Genomic DNA, 19,404 nt, shown 5'->3' with positions numbered 1-19,404 from the left:
TGCTCACTATATATACCAGGTGCTTTACAAATCTTATGTTGTTTGGTCCTATCATGACTCTAGAAAGTCAGTGCCATTATGATCCCCATTTTACAGTTGAGGAAATGGAAGTTATGTGTCTTGTCCAAAGACACACAGCTAAAGGTTACATTTGAACTCGGGTCTTCCCAATTCCAGGTCCAGGGCTACATCTACTGCACTCCCTAGTTGCCTTATTATTATGGTTTTGCCGACTTTGCTTTTATTACCAATATGGGAAGGGAGAGCCCTGATGGACTCCATTCTGTCTATATTGAGGTACCACATTTTCTTTTATTCTAAAAATCCTCACCTCCCATCTTAGAATCAATACTGAGTATGGGTTCCAAGGTAGATGAATAGTAAGGGCTAGACAATGGGGGTTAAGGGACTTTCCCAGGGTCACATAGCTAGGAAGTGCCCAAGGTTAGATTTGAACCTAGGACCTCCCAATTCCAGGCCTAGCACTCTATCCACTGAGGCATCAAACTGCTCCAAGGCACCATGTTTTAAAAAGGACACTGATAAATCAAAGAATCTCCAGAAGAGAGCACTTAAGAGGGTGAAAGGCCTCAAATAAAACTGATAAAGATTTTTTAAAACTCCAACAAATCAAACTGTATATGATAGATCTGGGGTATGGCATGGAATCTTTTGTTTTTTAATCTTTGTCTATGGAAATGTTTATTTTTGTTGATATCTGTCAATTTTACATTAAGTATATTCATTTTTCTAAAAAAGAAAAAAGGGGTTGTTGAAATATTCAAAAATTGTCCAGCAGAGGGTCTGTATCCCAGAGATGAGAGCTTGGAGGAAAAGGACCTACCTGTACTGAACTATTGTTAGCAGCAATTTTTGTGGTGGTAAAGAATTGGAAATTGAGGGGGTGTCCATCAATTGGGGAATGGCTGGACAAGTTGTGGTATGTGGCTGTAACAGAAACTGTTGTACTATAAAGAAGAATGAACAGAATGAGTTCAGAAAATCCTGGAAAGACTTATATGAACTGATGCAAAGGGGAGTGAGCAGCCCCAGGAGAACAGTGTATATGGTAACAGAAATACTGGATGATGATCAACTGTGAAGGACTAAACCATTATCAACCAAGCAAGTTTCCAAGATGACCACTAGGGACTCATGATGAAAATACTTTCCACAGCTGAAGGAGGAACTGTTGGAGTCTGAGCACAGATCAAAGTGGGCCATCTTTCACTCTATTCCCTTGATGAGAAGAGGGGAGGAGGAAGAAAGGGAGGGAGAAAACTTGAATTCTAAAATGCCAAAAAACAATTGTCAAAAATAGTTTCTATTTGTAACTGAAAAATAAAAAAGTTTCATAGAAGTGAACAGAAGGAAGTTTGTAGGGAGGTGAAGACGTATGAGACAATGTTGAAATTAACATGTTGAATTTATTATATGACTTTTACAAATCAAAGCTGTCCATAACAGAGATTCACAATTTCTCCAACTCTTTTCTCTTATTCTTTGTGTATAGAAATGTTCTTATTGATTGGTGTTTGTCCAGTTTTGAATTATATAAATATTATTTTTTAAAGAAAGATTCCAAGAAGTACCCAGGGCTCTTTGAGTGTTTGAAAGTTGGAAAACAGTGAAGGTGGGAGGGTGGAGGAAGGAGAGGGAACATCTCCTAGGACAGGAAACTTAGAATACTCTTCATGAACTCCTGAGGCTTTTTGATATGAATGATGTGGCCAGCATTGTCAATGGACTGGATCTGGGCTCCAGGGAATAAGAGCTTGATCTTGGGGTAGTGACTTGGTCTGTCAAGAGAAAAAGAGAGAGGAAGCAACAGGGTGGCTCAGAGGATTGAGAATCAGTCCTAGAGGTACTAGGTTCACTTCTGGCCTCAGACATTTCCTAGCTGTGTGACTCTGGACAAGTCACTTACCCCTCCTTGCCTAAACCTTATCCCTCTTCTGCCTTGGAACCAATCTAAAGTATTGATTCTAAGATGGAAGATAAGGGTTTAAAGAGAGAGAGAAAGGCAGAGACAGAGATGGAGAGAAAGAGGGAGAGAGACAGAGACAGAGAGAGATAGAGAGGGAGGGAGGGAGACAGAGAGAGAAAGGGAGAGAATGAAAGAAGTGAAGAGAGAGAGAAGAGAGTGGTAGAGAAGGGGAAAAGGAGGAAGACAGAGGGGGCTTTAGGATAAGAGGCAAAAGAAAGGGCAGAAAGGGAGAGAGGAGGGTACAGAGAGAGTGGTGCAGAGAGAGATAGAGAGACAAAGACAGAGACAGAGATAGAGAAGAGAAAAGAAAAGAGAGACATGCAGAGCCACAAGGGTAGAAGTTGAGCAGGGGAGATGATGAGAGCAAAAGCAGATTAATGAGACAGAAAGGTATTGAGAATCCTAGAGAAATCTAGGTGAGATAATGCATGCTAATGGTTTTTTTAATGCTTTATTTTTTTATTTTGCAGTGTTTGAATTAGTTAATTTAGTCAATTTAGAAGATTATTCCTTGGTTACAAGGATCACATGCTAATGTTTTGATGCTGAAGGCACCCTCCTCTCCTGAACCCAAGCATAACCGGAGCACCCATTGTTCTTGGTGATGAAGATCCCAACTGGGGCTCAAGAGGTCTGGGAGGCTGTGTCCCCCCACCCTCTGGCCCTGTCTTACTGGACAAATTTGGAATTGGTAGATCTGAGGAAGAGGGAGGGACCCGGATAGACTCCTTGGATCTGAGGAAAGCCCAGAAGCTTGTGCTTTTGCTGATACAGGACTTCACCATTGGCTGTCCATAAATACTGCCCGTTGACGTGCAGCAGACTGTTGAACATGTACCGCCGAACAGTTGAACTCTGGAGGACACAAAGGCTTAGCTGGCACGCCCGTCCCGACGTCCATCTTCTCCTTAAACTCTTCCCAGGCCAAGCCTTGCAGTATCCCTCTGTGGTCCTAGCCAAACCGTGCTGGCACTCCTTTCTATCCCCCTCTCCCTTCATGCCGGCAAGCATTAGTGTCAAGTAGAAGACTGAGGAGCTTATGGACGAGGTCCTCTCGGCGCTCCTCAAGCTGCCCCTCCCCCATTTCCCCTTTCTGGCCTACATTCCCCTCCCCTCCCAGAGCCCCGAGGTGTGACTAGAGGCTTGACGAATCACCCTGATGAATGGCTTCAGTTGCTCCTCAGCTACTTGAAAGGCTTCGGAGCGGGAAAGATTTCCAGGGATGTTCATCCGCTTCATAGCTGAAATGATTTGAAAGATGTCTGGGCTGTCCCAGGGGCTGATATCCACCGTGACCAGGCGTTCCACCAGCTCTGGCTAGAGGAGAAAGCCTGTCTGTCACACGGTGAACTGCCACGCCCCCCCCCCCCCATGGTCCCAAAGGGGAGGGGTGGGCTTCTAAGTGGTCCTGATGCCGCTCCGCTCCGGGTTAAGCATGGAGAGGTTCCTTCATTTATGAGGGAAAGCTCACTTCTCTTCCGTCCACTGGGATTCAGAGTGGTGCACTGGGCGAAGTGAACCTCCCGACGTTTCCCCAGGACCCAGGGCTCTGTTTCCAGCCCCAGGATTCAGGCTTACTCCCCCCACAATTCCATTAAGGAGCCCACTGAGAGGGCACCTCTTTGGTGCTGCTGATGGGATTATAGGCTGCAGGTGGCTGTGGGTGTCCTTTGTCCCTTGCGCCCTAGCGGGACAGGCTCACTACCTTCTGGAGTGCCAGCACCATGGCTGTCTTGCCTCCCATGCTGTGCCCGATGACGACGCAAGGGGTGAGTCCCAGCTTTGGCAGGAGATCCTGCAGGTCGGCGCTCATGGCCTCATAGCTGCAGTCAGGGTTGTGAGGGCTCTCTCCATGGTTCCGAGCATCCACTGTCAGTACCTGTGGGGCAGAGACTTGGGGTTATCACTCTCCTGGGTTCCTTCCCCTCTCCTCTCCACCCGGGGGTGGGTGGGGAAAGGGCTGAGCCAGAGGCAGCAGGTGGAGGCGTTCTGAGGACTCTCACGCGGTGGGGGAAGCTGGGGATTACTGAAGAGTCCCTGACAATAGGAGGAATTAGGAAGGTAGGACCATAGTCGGACAAGAGCATCAGAAAGAAACCTCTTCTGTCCCTTCTCCCCTCTCCCCCACTCATGACTTCCGGGTGCTGATCCTTCTTGAGTTACTGCTTCCCTCTTTCCTTGACTTTCATCCTTCTTCCACTGCTTTTCACTTTCCCAGGCTAGGAAAGGAAGCAACTGATGACTTCCCTAACCATAAAGATATGGAAGGGACAGCTAGAACATCTGGCTTCTCCATCATTTAAGGTTCTACTGGACCCTGTGACAAGGCCAAGAGGAGCAGAAGTCCTGGTGTCAGGAGCGAAGCTACTTGGGGGCAGGAGATCTTCACCCAACCCCCAGGCTGGAGGGACTCCGGAAGTCATCTGGCCCAACCCATTGCTGACCGGAAATGCCCACCAATGATTACCTAGCCTTTGCCTGAAAGTCTCCAGTGAGAAGGAACCACTACATCTGGTGAAAGCTCATATGCTTCCTGGAGTCCCTCAAATCTTGCCCTCTGGGTGAAGATCTGAACACCTTGATGGAACCTTTTATTTCAGTCTCTTCTCTTTCCTCTGATTTTGTCCCTCCTCAAAGACTGTTCTCTCTCCCAGGGCATCATCCATCATTTGGGAACATTTACCTTTCTGCCCGTCTTCTGTGCCAGGGTTTCAGCCTCGTACTGGAAGATGTTTTTGTTGCTTAACAACCCATGCAGGAAAACAACAGGTGGGAGGGTGTCCTGACCATCCAGCAGCCGGTAGGAGAGTGGTACTGGTCTGGACAGGGAGAGGAGAGAGGAGAGCAGAGGAGCAGAAGGGAGGGAGGAGACAATATCAGGAGACAATGAAGGAGAGTGCAGGGTCTCCTGGGCAAATAAATATCTCTGATAGAGAAGCTCATAGTCTTTCAGAAGAGGGGACTGGGGAGAGGCAGCCTAGGGACAAGTGGATGTCTAGGAGAAACTAGGGAGGAAGGAGGGAGTCTGGGCAGGCCAGAAGGAGGGGAAAAGGAAGGAGGCAAGGTTTGAGGGAACAAAAACAAGAGAAGGGAGAGAAGAGGAGAGCTGGAAGGGTATATGAAGGAAGAGAGGAAGAGAAAAAAAGGAGCACTGACAAAGGGAAGATAAGGAAGAGAAAAGGGGAGAGAGAGGAGAATTGAAAGAATATAGGAAGACTATAGGAAGAAAAGGGGTGGGAGGTAATGAGGGGAGAAGGGAGGGAGAGAAGGGTCTGGAGAAAGAAAATTGGGCAAGGACAAGAGAGAATAAAGATGAGTGGATAAAGAGAAAGGAAGTGAGTGAGAACCACAGGGAGAAGGGAGGGGTGGAGTCAGGCAAGATAGGCAAAGAGAAGAAAGAGGGGACATGGCAGTGGGTTCCAGGAAGGGGAGAGCATAGGGGGCAGGAAAAAACTAGCAGAGCCGAAGAGTTCAGGGTCCAGAAAAAGCAGAGTGGTGGCCCTTCTTGCTCTGGAATAACCTAGTCCTGCTGCTCCTGCAAGTGGTCAGGGATGGTCTGACACCTTGTGTGGGTGATGCCCAGGGGAGTGAGGACACCATGAAGGAACCTCTCCAGTTTCAAGCCCATTTCCACATGCTAACCACCTCTGTGTATTCCCATACCTTGTGCTCCACAACTTCTCCCTGCTAAAGCCTTGGCCAAGGAATGTCCCACCCTTCTATTCGGGTCTGCTTTTATCCTCTCCCTCCTCATGCCTCCTTCCTCCTGTGGAAAGGAAACAAGAACAAGTTCTGAACTTTCTGCCACTGTGTTGGAACATGCAACAGTGGGAATATTAAAGAGAGAGGAAAGTGTTAATTTCAGAACCTTAGCAGTAGACAGCAAGCAACAAGAACAGTTCTGACCTTCAGAGCTGGTCAGGCCTGTCTCTTGGGGCTGAAGCAAGTAGAGATACCTCAATCCACAGACTAGGAACAAAAGCCAAGTTCCTCCCACTTGCCGCACCATCAGGAAGTGCTCAAGTCACAAGACTCACTGCCACTCCCAGTTGCCCCTTCCCCCACCAAATGTCAGTCTTGACACTTTCCTCTATCTTTAATATTTCCACTGTTGCTTGTTCCAACACAGTGGCAGAAAGTTCAGAACTTGTTCTTGTTTCCTTTCCACACTCCTTCCAAGTTATTCAACGTCTTAATCTACAGGTCTCTGCACTGAAACACATTGCCCCAGGTTCTGGAGCCTGATGGGCTTGGCTGACATCCTTTCTACAGACCCTTGCCTTCTGCCTTCTGTGGGATCAGAGAATGGTAGAAATGGGAAGGGCTTTTGAAATCATCTAGGACATAAGGTGGTGGAGTGGAAAGAACTCTGCTCTGTGACTATCTGCCTGACCCAGGGCAAGCTTTGGGCTTCATTCCCCCCCCCCCCCGGAAAATGGGGGGAGGAGGTTGTTCTCTGCCTCCAGATTAGAGGAGAGGGACTATGGGTATGGAACATCACATGTACTTTCAGACTCAGGTGATGTGTTGGTGTTTGGGTTACCGAGTGCTTTCCCCCTCCTTTCTTTGTTCTTTTTGGAATGATTCTTTGGGGGAGGAGAGGAAGGACATATTTAGAGATGGAGGAGTTTATTAGAAGCAAAAGACAGAAATGCAGAAGACCCAGGCTGTCAAGGTTGTCCCAGGAGTCCTCTCTTCCAACAAGGGACACTCCTGGACCTGGCTCAATCATGAAGGGCCTGACTGCTAAAAAGAGGGGTCAGGCTTTTTTTTTTTCTTATCTCAGACTCTTGTGTCCCAACCCTAAAGTTCCAAAGCTAAAAATTACAAACATGGGTGTGTCTCATAGCTAGAATTTCCTCAAAAGGAATCATCAAGGTACCTTCTGGAAAGGTACTCAGAGTCCCAAGTTGATCAGGTATAAAGCAAGCAACTATTTACTTCTTTCATGACAAAAGGAATCCATAAGGGCAGCTAAGTGGTTCAGTAAATAGAGGGCCAAGCCTGGAGATAGGAGGATATGAATTCAGATTTGATCTCAGACACTTCTTAGCTGTGTGACCTTGGACAAGTCACTTAACTCCCATTGCCTAACCTCTTTACTATTCTTCTGCCTTGGAACCAATACATACTATTGATTCTTCTTCTTTTTAAACTCTTACTTTCCATCTTGGAATCAATACAAAGTATATATTGGACAAGTGGATATCCAGCTTCTGCTAGAAGACCTGAAGGGAGGGGTCCCAACACCCTTCCAAGAAGCTCAGATCTAACTATGAGTACATTTTTCTTAATAACAAATGTAAATGAACGTTTTTGCAACTTTTTTGCATCTATTATTCTGCCCTCTAGAGCCAAAGAGAGGAAATCTAATCCCTTCTCCTTAATAGCATAATTTGTTGTTCAGTCATTTTCAGTTGTGTCAGGTTTTCCAGGATCCCCTTTGGGGTTTTCTCAGCAGAGATACTGGAGTGGTTTTCCATTTCCTTCTCAAACTCATTTTACAGATAAGAAAACAGAGACAAAGAAGGTTAAGTGACTTATAGATCATAGAGCTAATAAGTGTATGAGACTGGATTTAACTCAGGAAGATGAGTGTTATTGATTCCAGATACAGTGCTCTACCCACTATGCTGCCCAGCTACTTCTAATAGCAGAATATTTGAACAGAAATTTCATGTCTCCCCTAGTCTTCTCCAGGTTAAACTGACTTCACTTTGTCCAAGAAGTCCTGCTTAGTCACCTGTGCTCAAGGAGAGAAACTCAAAGCAGAGGAGGCAGTGAAAGCTTTGAGTTCTAGCCTCAGGCTCACCTAGTTGACCACTTGATCAGGTTGACAAGAGCTGCTGAAGAGAGGAAGCTCCCCATAGAAAGTCCAAGAGAGATTGATTCCAAGGCAAACATAAAAGAAGCATGAAAGAGTGAGAACAAAAGTTGTCTCTCCCCTTAAAGTCTAAAGTCTCACACCCAAGGCAGCAGCAATTGCTGCTCAGTGGTAAATTCTCTTTGATGAAGTGTCCCTTCCAAACCCCAGGTAATGGTGGGGAGATGGCACTTGGATACCAAGCAATGGTTACAGGAGGGTACCTAGTGTAGAACATGTGTCAGGTATGGAACTGCAAGTTTATTTCCACACAGAAAAGGGAATGTTGAACAAGAATCATAGAATGATTAGAATAGAATCCAGTCACTTAGCACTACTTGTATAATTCAAGTCATGTTGGGACATAGTTTTCTTTTTGATATTGCTAATTAATCATCTTTAATTTTACCTCTTCTGACTATCTACTGACTATAATTCAATCAAAGCACTTTGGTTTCCTTCCTTCCTTCCTTCCTTCCTTCCTTCCTTCCTTCCTTCCTTCCTTCCTTCTTTCCTTCCTTCCTTCCTTCCTTCCTTCCTTCCTTCCTTCCTTCCTTCCTTCCTTCCTTCCTTCCTTCCTTCCTTCCTTCCTTCCTTCCTTCCTTCCTTCCCTTCCTTCCTTCCTTCCTTCCTTCCTTCCTTCCTTCCTTCCTTCCTTCCTTCCTTCCTTCCTTCCTTCCTTCCTTCCTTCCTTCCTTCCTTCCTTCCTTCTTCTTCTTCTCTCTCTCTCTCTCTCTCTCTCTCTCTCTCTCTCTCTCTCTCTCTCTCTCTCTTCCCTATAATCTCTCCTGAGTCTCCAAGTTGGCGAGATCACAATTGGTATTTAACTGGCAGTAAGGCCTCCCACACTCTCTTCTTTGCAATGATGTAGCAAGTATAGTGATAAGCTAAGTGTGGGGATTTTAAATGGGCTAATCAGCCATGTGCACGTGGTTTTTATTTTGTATCTTCTTTATTCTTTGATGTCTAATGATCCTTAATAAACCTCATAAAATATAATATTTTAATTATTAGAGATATAATTTAAGTTTTACACAATAGAGTCAATCCAGGTTACCTCATCCTTGGCAACTACGCTATAAGAGGTTAACATGCTCATTCAGGTGGAGACTCAGCATCCAGGGTTACTGGTGCTGATCTTCCCCCAGCTCCCCTTTGACACTTTCCCCACCCCAGGGATCTCCACAGCCACTTCTCCTAAGATCAGACCTCTCCCCCTTGCCTTTCCTTTCCTCCAATAAAGCTTCACTTTACCACCTCACTCTGGTCTCCTTAGGTTCTTGGTTGAACCCCCATCAGTCAGAGTGACAAAAAGAAATACAGAAGCAGAAACAAGGCTGCCTGGGCTTCTGGGATAAACCCAATTAGTTGAGTGCATGCTGTATGTGTGGTATGGGGTCTTGGGGGGTGGGAGTGTGGGGCACCAGCCCTGCCATTATGTCATGGTAGTGGTAAATGCCACTCTCTGAATTTTTCCCAGGAACAATGTGCTGAATGAAAATTATTCTAAGTTATTTTTTCTGCTTAGAAAGAGAACTTTTGGAACAGGTGGGTAACACAGTGGATAGAGTGCCAGGTCTGGAATTAGGAGGTTTTGGGTCAAAAATTGACTCCAGACACTTCCTAGCTGTGTGACCCTGGGCAAGTCACTTGACCCTCATTGCCTAGCCCTTATTGCTAGCTCTTCTACCTTGGAACCAAAGGGCTTAAAAAAAGAAGAAGAGTTGTCCAAATTGATACCCTCCTCATGTCCTTGGACCTTTCCTCTTTTTATTTTAAACCTTTATCTTCCATCTTAGAATCAATACTGTGTATTAATTCCAAGGCAGAAGAGTGGTAAGAACTGGGCAATGGGGGTGAAGTGACTTGCCCAGGTTTGAACAGCTAGGGAGTGTCTGAGGCCACATTTGAACATAGGGCCTCCCATCTCTAGGCCTGGCTTGCAATCCACTGAGCCCCCAGACATATCTTCTCTTAATAAAAGTCATCCAAAGTCATAATTTCCAGGACCCTCATGCAAAGAATATTTCACAGTTAAGGCTGAACAAGGGTCCAGAGGTTAGCTAAGAGTTCAGTTAATGGTTTGCTTCACCAAACAGAAAAATAGTTTCCTAACTTGGCACACCCCTGGAGAAATTTTCCTGAAACTATTCAATACCTTTGACCACTCCCTTTAAGGATTCTTCTAGTTGGTCAAAGTGTGAACACAAGAAATACTTGCAATAACCGAAAATTCTTCTTTCTTACTTTTCTCTTACTCAGCTCATTACCCAAACATCTTCAGGGCATAAGGAATAAGCCAATGGCATTAACTGTTGTTGTTTAGTCATTGCGGTGAAGTGGTGGCCTTGTGACTCTTTTTGGGGTTTTCTTAGCACAGATAATGGAGTGGTTTGCCATTTCTTTCTCTAACCATTTTGACAGATGAGGAAACTGAGGCAAAAAAGGTTAATTGACTTGCCAAGGGACACACAGCTCATATGTGTCAGAGGTGTGAAATTTAAAATGGTTGAGATCTTAAACTGTAGTGAGTTAAAATGGTGGAAGATATAAATTGTGATAGATATAAGAGAGGGTGAGTAAATTTGACTGCAGAAATATGTTTCACTACAGTGTCTTGGTTTTTAAATCAAATATAAGGTGGTCGCCAGGGAAATATTCCCAATTATTCAAATACCCAAGTCAATTGGGTTTTATAGAGATTTTTATTAACAATACAATGAGTAATCAAAGAAAGAGAGAGAGAGTAAGAAAGGAATAAGTTTGAAGGGCCTCAAGCCAATATGGCCTAGACCTGAGTCTTAAAAGAGAAATCAGTCAGTTTTTTAACACTCACCACAAAGTCTGACTAAACAAGGATACTAGTGACACCAGGCCAGCATCCTTCCTCAAAGAGTCTTCCAGCCAGAGATTGTTTCAAAAGGCCTCTCTCAAGAGCCTCCAGAGCTCCTACTGCAGAGGGACAGAGCCCCTCAGAGGAGCTCCTCAAGGAGCTCTCCTTCAGAATGAGATTTCCTCCAAGAGCACTTCTCCTCATAGAGATCTATCTCCAAGGAAAGAGCCCTCAAGCATCAGTCCTCAAGGAAATGAGTCTCTCAGAATGAGATCCTCCAGAATGAGAATCAGAAATTGAGATCCCTGAATGAGATCCAAGCTCTTATTTTTAAGGGCAAAAATTTCCTCTGTCACCTCCCCTAAGTCCTTACATCTACCAATCACTGTAGATGTTTCTAAAGGACCACCCATTTTGAATTCACAGCTGAGTAGTTTTAATCTCTTTAGTAAGTCAGGAAAAAATGCTGCTGTGTCGACAAATTTCATTAAGAAAAAACCTCTGAATAAGTTATCACCCTTTTAGGTTTAAGTAGTTTACAAGTTGCCCCACCTTTATAGGTACTTAGTATCCCATTGTATCAATTCTAAAACAGTCATGACTCAAAGAACTTCCTGTCCCTTCCAAAAGCATGGATCAAAGTACTTTCATTGTTTAGCAAACAGTTTTCTGTCCTAAAGCAGTCTTAAGTAGGGTGGAGCAGGGACACTCCCATAGCTAGGAGCCCCCACACTCAAGTAGAGTTCTCACCATCTGCTACGGAATTTTTTAAAGTAGAAGATTCCCCAATGGGGGAAACCCCTAACATTCATAAGTCTGAGAAATTTTGAGGTTTACAGAGGTCAGATTTGAACTCATGCAAATGAGTCTTCCTGACACCAGGCCTAGTACTCTGGTGCCACCTAGCTGCTTGGCATTAACTAGATTAAGGTGTTTTCTGTTCTGAGTCTGGTTACTAGCCTTACTCCTTTTCAGGACCTTAGCTTTGTTCCTGCCCTTCTGTACTCTTTTCTAAAAGGAAGAGTTAGATCTGTGAACTTACTCCACCCTACTTAATCTAACAAAAACAGGAATGTCTACACCCATACTTAAGGATTAAGTATTTAGGAGAATGGCCTATGACAGATATGTGCTAGCAAATGACAAATCAGAAACAACTGACAGTCCCCTGGGCTGTCCTATGTCAAGCTTAAGCTACCATTGGTACATGTGAGAAGCAGGAAAGTGATGTAAAAACCATCCATATATTTCACGTCACTTCCATTCTCCGGCCTCTTTCCACAGAGAGGTGGCTCTGGTGGCAGCTTGCTGAGCTTTTTGGCTTCTTGGCATGGCAGCAGCTATTGTCTGGTTTGGCAGTGAGTTGTTCCTTGATACGATACTGGGAAAAGTTTAGTAGCCTAGTTCAGGTGAGGCATCTTCACTGAGCTCTCCTGGAGTTTATGCTGTTAGTTAGGAGTTAGTTCTTTCTCCTTTATCTTCCAAATACTATCCTCTTAGAAAAGCCTCTAATCTTCTTCAAAGACTTGAGGCAGAGGTCTTTGAACTCCCTTAGGCACAGGCCAGGTGGGAGAAATCCTATGCCCTCTTTCTCTCTCTTCTCCTTAGTTCCTCCCCTTTATCTTAATTAAAATCACCATAAATTTCCAAACTGACTTGGGTAATTTATTTTGAATTTTCTCTGGTGACCAAATTAATTTAGATTAAGTCACAACCCTAAAATTACCCTTACTGTCTGGCAACCACGAAGGGATGACCAGGACTCCCAAATTTCTGTAAAACCTCTTTCCTTTCTCTTTTTATTACTTCCTCAAGTCAGCTTTTTAAGCAGTTTGAAACACAGTTGTGAGATCAGGTGAGTATAAAACTTTCTTTTTCTCTTTTTTTATTTTTTTAAAATTAAAACCCTTACCTTCCATCTTGGAGTCAATACTGTGTATTGGCTCCAAGGCAGAAGAGTGGTAAGGGCTAGGCAATGGGGGTCAAGTGACTTGCCCAGGGTCACACAGCTGGGAAGTGTCTGAGGCCAGATTTGAACCTAGGACCTCCCATCTCTAGGTCTGGCTCTCAATTCACTGAGCTACCCAGCTGCCCCTATTTTATAATATAGTTTGAGATCTGGGACTGCAAGGCCACCTTCCTTTGTATTTTTTTCATTATTTCCCTGGTTATCCTTGATCCTTTGTTCTTCCAAACGAACTTTGTTATGGTTTTTTCTAATTCAGTAAAAAAGTTTTTTGGAAGTTCAATGTGCATGGCACTAAATAGATAGATACCTTTGGGTAGGATGGTCATTTTTATTATATTAGCTCGTCCTACCCATGAGCAGTTAATGTTTTTCCAATTTTTCAAGACTAGTTTTAGTTGTGTGGAGAGTGCTTTATAGTTGTGTTCATATAGTTCCTGTGTTTGTCTCGGGAGATAGATTCCTAAGTATTTTATATTGTCTAAGGCGATTTTGAATGGAATTTCTGTTCCTAATTCTTGCTGCTGAGATGTGTTGGAGATATATAGAAATGGTGATGACTTATGTGGGTTTATTTTGTATCCTGCTACTTTGCTAAAATTGTTGATTATTTCCATTAGCTTTATTGTTGATTCTCTAGGATTCTTTAAGTAGACCATCATATCATCTGCAAAGAGTGACAGCTTGGTCTCCTCGTTGCCAATTTTAATACCTTCGATTTCTTTTTCTTCTCTAATTGCTACTGCTAGTGTTTCTAGTACAATGTTGAATAATAGAGGTAATAATGGACATCCTTGTTTCACTCCTGATCTTTTTGGGAATGCATCTAGTTTATTCCCATTGCAGATTGTTAGATTTAAAATAGTTTTGAGCGTTAAATAGTTGTAGATAAGAGAGTGGGAGCCATAAACTGAGATAATTAAAATGTTTGGGAGCAAGGGAGATACATATATAACAATTATGACCACTGAAATATGTTTTCTACTGTGTCTTGGTTTTATATAAATATAAGATGGTCGCCAGGGAATATATTCCCAATTTATGAATATGCCCAAGCCAACTGGGTTTTATAGAGAAATTTAATTTATAATACACTGATTAATCAATAGAAAAAGAGAGAAAGTAAGAAAGGAATAAGAATGAAGGGCCTTAAGCCAATAAGGCCTAGACCTCAGTCCTAAGAGATAAATCAGTCAGTTGGTTTTATCACTCACCCAAGATCTCTCTAGGTAAGGCTTCTCATGCCAACCTCAGGCGCCACCTTCAAGAGAGCCTCCTTTCAAGAAATGTTTTCAGATAATTCTCCTCCTGACTCCTCCTGAGTTCTCCTTCCACAGCCTCCTTCAAGACCTCTCCAGCAGCTCTCCTTCCAGGACCTCTATCCTCTCAGACATCCTTCAGAGCAAAACCTCCTCCGAGCAAAAACCTCCTCTCCTTCCTCCTTCCTCAGACCCCACTATCTTTTAAGTCCACAATCTAAGTTCCCTCCCCTCAGTTCTCACATCTACCAATCACTGTTGATGTCTTGTTTTCTTTTAATTTGTAAATTTTTTGACTTTGCTTTATTAATTCTTGCTGTTTTGCAAGATCATTATCTTCCAGTTGCCTAATTCTGGTCTTAAAAGACCGGTTTTCCTTTTCAGTTTGGTCTATCTGCTTTTTGAGGTTTCCAGCTGTTTCTCTAATTGGGAGTTCTTGACCCCCAGATTGTTAAATTCTCTTTGCATTATATCCCATTTTTCCTGCCAGAAGGCTTCCATCTTTTTGATAACCTCCAATTTAAATTCTTCAACATCTTGTGGACAATTTCCATTTCTTTTGGAAGGTTTTGGAGCATTTATTTGGGTTTCCTCTTCTGATATTTCCTCTGTATTCTGTATTTTTCCTCCGTAAAAACTATCCAAAGTCAACCCCTTCTTCTTGCTTTTCTTGGTGTTGGGAAGTTGTCGCTGGGCACTGTTTGCAATCTCTATGGTTTTCCCTTCCCTTTCCAGTCAGAAATCTGAATGAGGAGGGCTGGCTCTCTGTGTATGGATCAAGGCTTTTTGCCTTGGGCCAGCTCTCAATTATCTTGCAGCTGTGCTATCTTCCAGGGGGAGTCCATGGTATGCCCTCTCCAGCCTGCTGGCATTTCGGGTGTTACTGCTCTCAGGGGTGGGTCCTTGCTGGTCTTAGTCAACTTCCAAGACCTATAGGTGCCCCTTGCTCACTTCGGGGGTGCCCTTCACACACTCGTTGATTGTGGCGTGCTGGTTTTGAGCACCCGGGATGTGAGCTCCCCTTGCCTGCCTGCTGGGGTTTCGGGTGCTACTGCTCTCAGGGGTAAGTCCTTGGTGGTCTTAGTAGCTCCCAAGACCTGGAGCTGCCTGTTGCTCACTCCTGGTGTACCCCTCCCTCACTTGTTGGTTCTGGCGTGTGCCGACTTTAACTCTGGCTCCATAGGTCTAGTGGGGAAGGGCAGGTCAGCTCAGGTTTGGGATGGAATTTTTTCATTCCCTTATAGTGTGGAAATGCCCATGTCCCATGTAGCTTTAGTTCTGTTCACTTCTGTAGGGGTCCTCCATTCTTATGAGAATGGGTTTTTTTGGGTCTTTTGAAGTCGTCTGTATCGTTGGGTCTGAGGAGGGGAAGTGAGCTGTGTGTAATCTGCTGCCATGCTTACCCGGAAGTTAAATGCTATCAGCTTTTTTAACTAAACGTGAGAAAAATAAAATAATTTCTCATGTCAATAAAACCTGGGGTCGCAATGCAACACACTGGCCATCTCAGGATCCTGAATAGGATTATAACAACTCTGAGGATTATTTACAACTATACTGTTGTAGGGAGGCCATCTTAATAGCCATGAGAGAGTGTGCAGACAGTACAGATAAGTAGACAGGATTTTAAGGAATTAAGCAAAGTGAGGAAGAGACACCCTCCAGATTCATGGACAGAACAATTGAGTTTGGGATTCAATACCTGGATTTTGGCCTTTCTAAAGAAAATTGCTTAAGACAAATTAGAAGGCACATTGTCAATAACTCTTGCAAAGTGATTAGGGATTATTATAGAACACATTGCCCAAGATGGCCACAGATGGACCTTGAAGAATTGCAAAAACCAGCTCTATATGTTTCAAAGGGAAATAAAGAAAAGGAAGAAGAGACTAATGATTTCATGGAGAAAATTGCAAAACGATTTACATATTTAACAGATAGGATTGTTAAACTGGAAAGGGTGCATGATATTTAACCAATGCACTTGCCCGTCTCCAGGAATCTATCTATCCATTACGTGCCAATTCTGTGAAAAGGGCCACAGAATGGTAGAGTGTAGAACTTTATTCAAGGCAATCAAAAGAAATATGCAGTTTAATAACAACTACAGAAATGATAATTACAGAAATAATTATAATAATGATAATGGAAACCACAACTTTAGGAATGATAACTATAGGAATAGATATTGGGAAAATGATAACTCAAACCAAATGACTCCACAACAATATAACTTAAGTGGTGCTCATCCAAAAATACTCAGGGTACTAATGCCCCTCAGGGGGGTGTCCTTCAGGGGGGTGCCCAAGGAACTTCCCAAATACAATGAAGGTGTTTGGGGGGGGGGGATGGGGCACAGGAATCAGAGGATACAAGCTTTGATTTTCCGGACACTGATGTCTTACTACCTGTTGTCCCTATCCACTAACCCCCCCCCCCCCCCACTGATGAGTTACCTTAAAGGTTGGTAACACCTATTATGATTGTCTTTTGGACACTGGAGCTTCTGTGTCTGTATTAAAGAGTACACCTGATTTACATTGGTATTTGTGATATTGAAATCACTTTAAAAAGACTGATATATATTAATTTAAGGTCGCCAAGGAATTCACTTATGTAATTCCTAAATGAAACACTCAAGTCAGCTGCCAAATTTTTTTATGGTGTTTTAATTTTAATTACAAACAGGAGGAAGAAAGTATCAGAGGGAGGGAGGGAGAGGGAGAGAGAGAGAGAGAGGGAGGGAGGGAGAGAGAGAGAGAGAGAGAGAGGGAGAGAGAGAGAGAGAGAGAGAGAGAGAGAGAGAGAGAGAGAGAGAGAGAGAGAGAGAGAGAGAGAGAGAGAGAGAGAGAGAGAGAGAGAGAGAGAGAGAGAGAGAGAGAGAGAAGGATAAGGGAGAGAAGGAAAGAAGTTTAAATAAATACCCACTCTGGCTCAGGCTGAGCCAAAGCTTGCTTTAAGGCCCTGGATAGCCAAGACAAGGAAAGGGATCAGTCCTTATCACTCACATGACCAATCTGAAGGAAAGGAATCCATTGGGCTCCTCCAACTCCAAGCACCAGCCTCCAACTGACTCTCCCCTCCTCACAGGAAGTCCCGAGAACTCCAGAGGCTGTTCTCTACCTCACTTCCTGCGTCTCACATGTGCCAATGGTGACTCTAGCTTGACCTAGGACCTCCCAGAGGTCTGTCCTTTTTTGCACATGTCTGTTGAAGGCCATATTCTCAAATAATTAAATCTGGAGTGTGCTGCAGCCCTTCCTAATCTTGTTATACTGAGTAGGGTGGAGATTGTAGTTTCCAAGACCTGATTCTGTTATTCCAAGTATCTCTATTGTTATTGATATTGTTATTGTTATTGATTGTTATTGATCCTATCTTCTAAAGAATGGTCTGAATAGGGTGGAGGAGTTTTGAAATTCAAATATGCCAGTGGCTCAGAGAATGTAATGGGAGTGTCAGGGATTCCCCAAGGAGTTAAAAAGCTTTCCCTCATAATGGTGTCTGTAGGACCCCTAGGTGTACAACATTCCTTCCTTTTGATGCCTGACTCCCCTTTAAATTTGCTGGGGAGGGACCTTCTATGAAAACTCAGAGCCACAATAACTTGCTCCCCAGATGGTTCCTTATCATTGGAAGTACCTGAGGAAACTTTAAAATTACTCCCTGTACTTCTCTCAGAGGGTCAGGAGGGGAAAGAGCATCCCGCCTTTGTAATACCTGCAGATATACCAGAGTCTCTTTGGGCCACATCTTCTTCTGATGTGGGCTTACTTAAATTGGCTCTTCCTGTGCAAATAAAGACTAAATCTAGCCTACCTCCTTCAATTCCTCAGTATCCCCTCTCAAAAGAGGCAATTGAGGGCATTACCCCAGTAATAAACTCATTAATTGATCAGGGAATAATAATGCCTTGTAAATCTGAATACAATTTGCCCATCCTGCCCATTAAAAAACCAAAAATAGGGCCTGATGGCAAGTACCTCTATAGATTTGTACAGGATTTGAGGGCTGTGAATAATCACATTATAAATAGACACTCTGTAGTTTTCAACATACATATGATTATTTCCTCTATTCCTAGCACAGCTACATACTTTACAGTAGTAGACTTGTGCTCAGCCTTCTTTTCCATACCCATACATGAGAACTCCAGGCATATCTTTGCTTTCACTTGGAAGGGCTAGAGCCCTTACATGGAGTCTCTGCCACAAGGGTTCATGGAAAGCCCGAGTTTATTTGCACAAATTTTGAGCCAAGACACAGATAATATAACATATAAAAATAGCAAATTAATCAAATACGTAGATAATCTACTCTTGACTTCAACAGACACAGAAGCATGTCAGGAAGATAGTAAACACCTTCTTTTGAAATTGCACAAAAGAGGGCATAAGATCTAGAAGGATAAAGTTCAGTGGTGTCTCCCTAAAGTAGAATATCTGGGGTTCATCCTGACTGTGGGCACCTGCTGTATTTCTCCCAAACGAATTGAAAATATTCAAAATTTAAGCACTCCTATCACTAAGAAACAGTTGAGAGCAATTTTTTGAGCAACATGGTTTTGTAGACAATGGATTTCTTGCTGTGGGGAAATTACTAAACCCCTCATAGGACTAACAAGGGATTTGGTCCCTGAACCACTTAAATTAGAGCCAGAACATCTGTCAGATCTAACAGATCTAAAATAGGATATCTTGTCTGCCCCTGCTCTAGGCATCCCAGATTACAATAAGCCATTTACTTTGTATGTACATGAGCAAAGAGGGGTAGCTTCAGGTGTTTTATCTCAGACTTTGGGACCTTCTCAGTGCCCAATTGCTTACTATTCTGCCCAACCAGACCCAGTAGCATCAGGAGCACCACCATGTCTTAGAGGAGTAACTGCTACAGCCTTACTAGTGACAAAAACTGTTGATCTAGTATTGGGATGCCCATTAACAATTATGTGCCCATAATGGGGCACATAATTGAGGTGTATGGGGTGCTCAGAGAGGGGTAGCATCTCTGGTGTGGAGGGCTTGTCGTGCCCTCCTAGGGCAGCTCTCCAGCCTCTGACCCCCACCTGACACCCAGCTCTCACTTGTGGCTCCCAGTAGCTGCTAGCATGTGGCAGCGGCCACACCCCGGGCAATGGCTTCGACAGGCCGGCCAAACCTTGTGAGGGTAGTCATCGGGTCATCGACCCATGGTGAACTAGGGCTTTGCTCACCCAGCATGTAAAGACTGTTTTGGCTGAACAGACAGAAGAAACCAATAAGAAGGTTCAACGGCTGAGAAGGCGATGCAGCAAAGTACTGTGGAGTGCTTAGGGCGTGTTGGAGCACAAAGGACAACATGGCCATCCAATGCAGCTGAGGAAGTCTCCAGACGTAACAATTTTTCGTGCCACTGGACCCAGGCTTCCAACGCCGAGAGAGTGGGACTGTCTCTGTGCATCGACTTTTCCACTTAAATCTCTTTCACGCACAAATATCTTTGTGCACACTCATCTAT

General features: G+C 43.8%; 1 protein-coding gene across 1 annotated transcript; it reads right to left on the bottom strand.

Annotated features, from left to right (window-relative positions):
- Window positions 1-1,407: 1,407 nt before the first annotated feature.
- On the bottom strand, window positions 1,408-8,456 carry LOC100029656 (protein ABHD11-like). Its single transcript, XM_007486016.3, has 6 exons — window positions 7,800-8,456; window positions 4,671-4,806; window positions 3,693-3,866; window positions 3,143-3,304; window positions 2,661-2,842; window positions 1,408-1,799 (listed from the first exon to the last, which is right to left on the bottom strand). Exons 1-6 carry the CDS (start codon window positions 7,889-7,891, stop codon window positions 1,667-1,669), a joined length of 879 nt encoding a protein of 292 aa, XP_007486078.2. The 5' UTR covers window positions 7,892-8,456; the 3' UTR covers window positions 1,408-1,666.
- Between the last annotated feature and the right edge of the window lie 10,948 nt (window positions 8,457-19,404).

This window comes from Monodelphis domestica, chromosome 2 (assembly GCF_027887165.1).
Source record: "Monodelphis domestica isolate mMonDom1 chromosome 2, mMonDom1.pri, whole genome shotgun sequence".
NCBI lineage: Eukaryota > Metazoa > Chordata > Mammalia > Didelphimorphia > Didelphidae > Monodelphis > Monodelphis domestica.
Note: the sequence above shows the minus strand (reverse complement) of the source record. Positions and strands in the feature narration are given on the sequence as shown.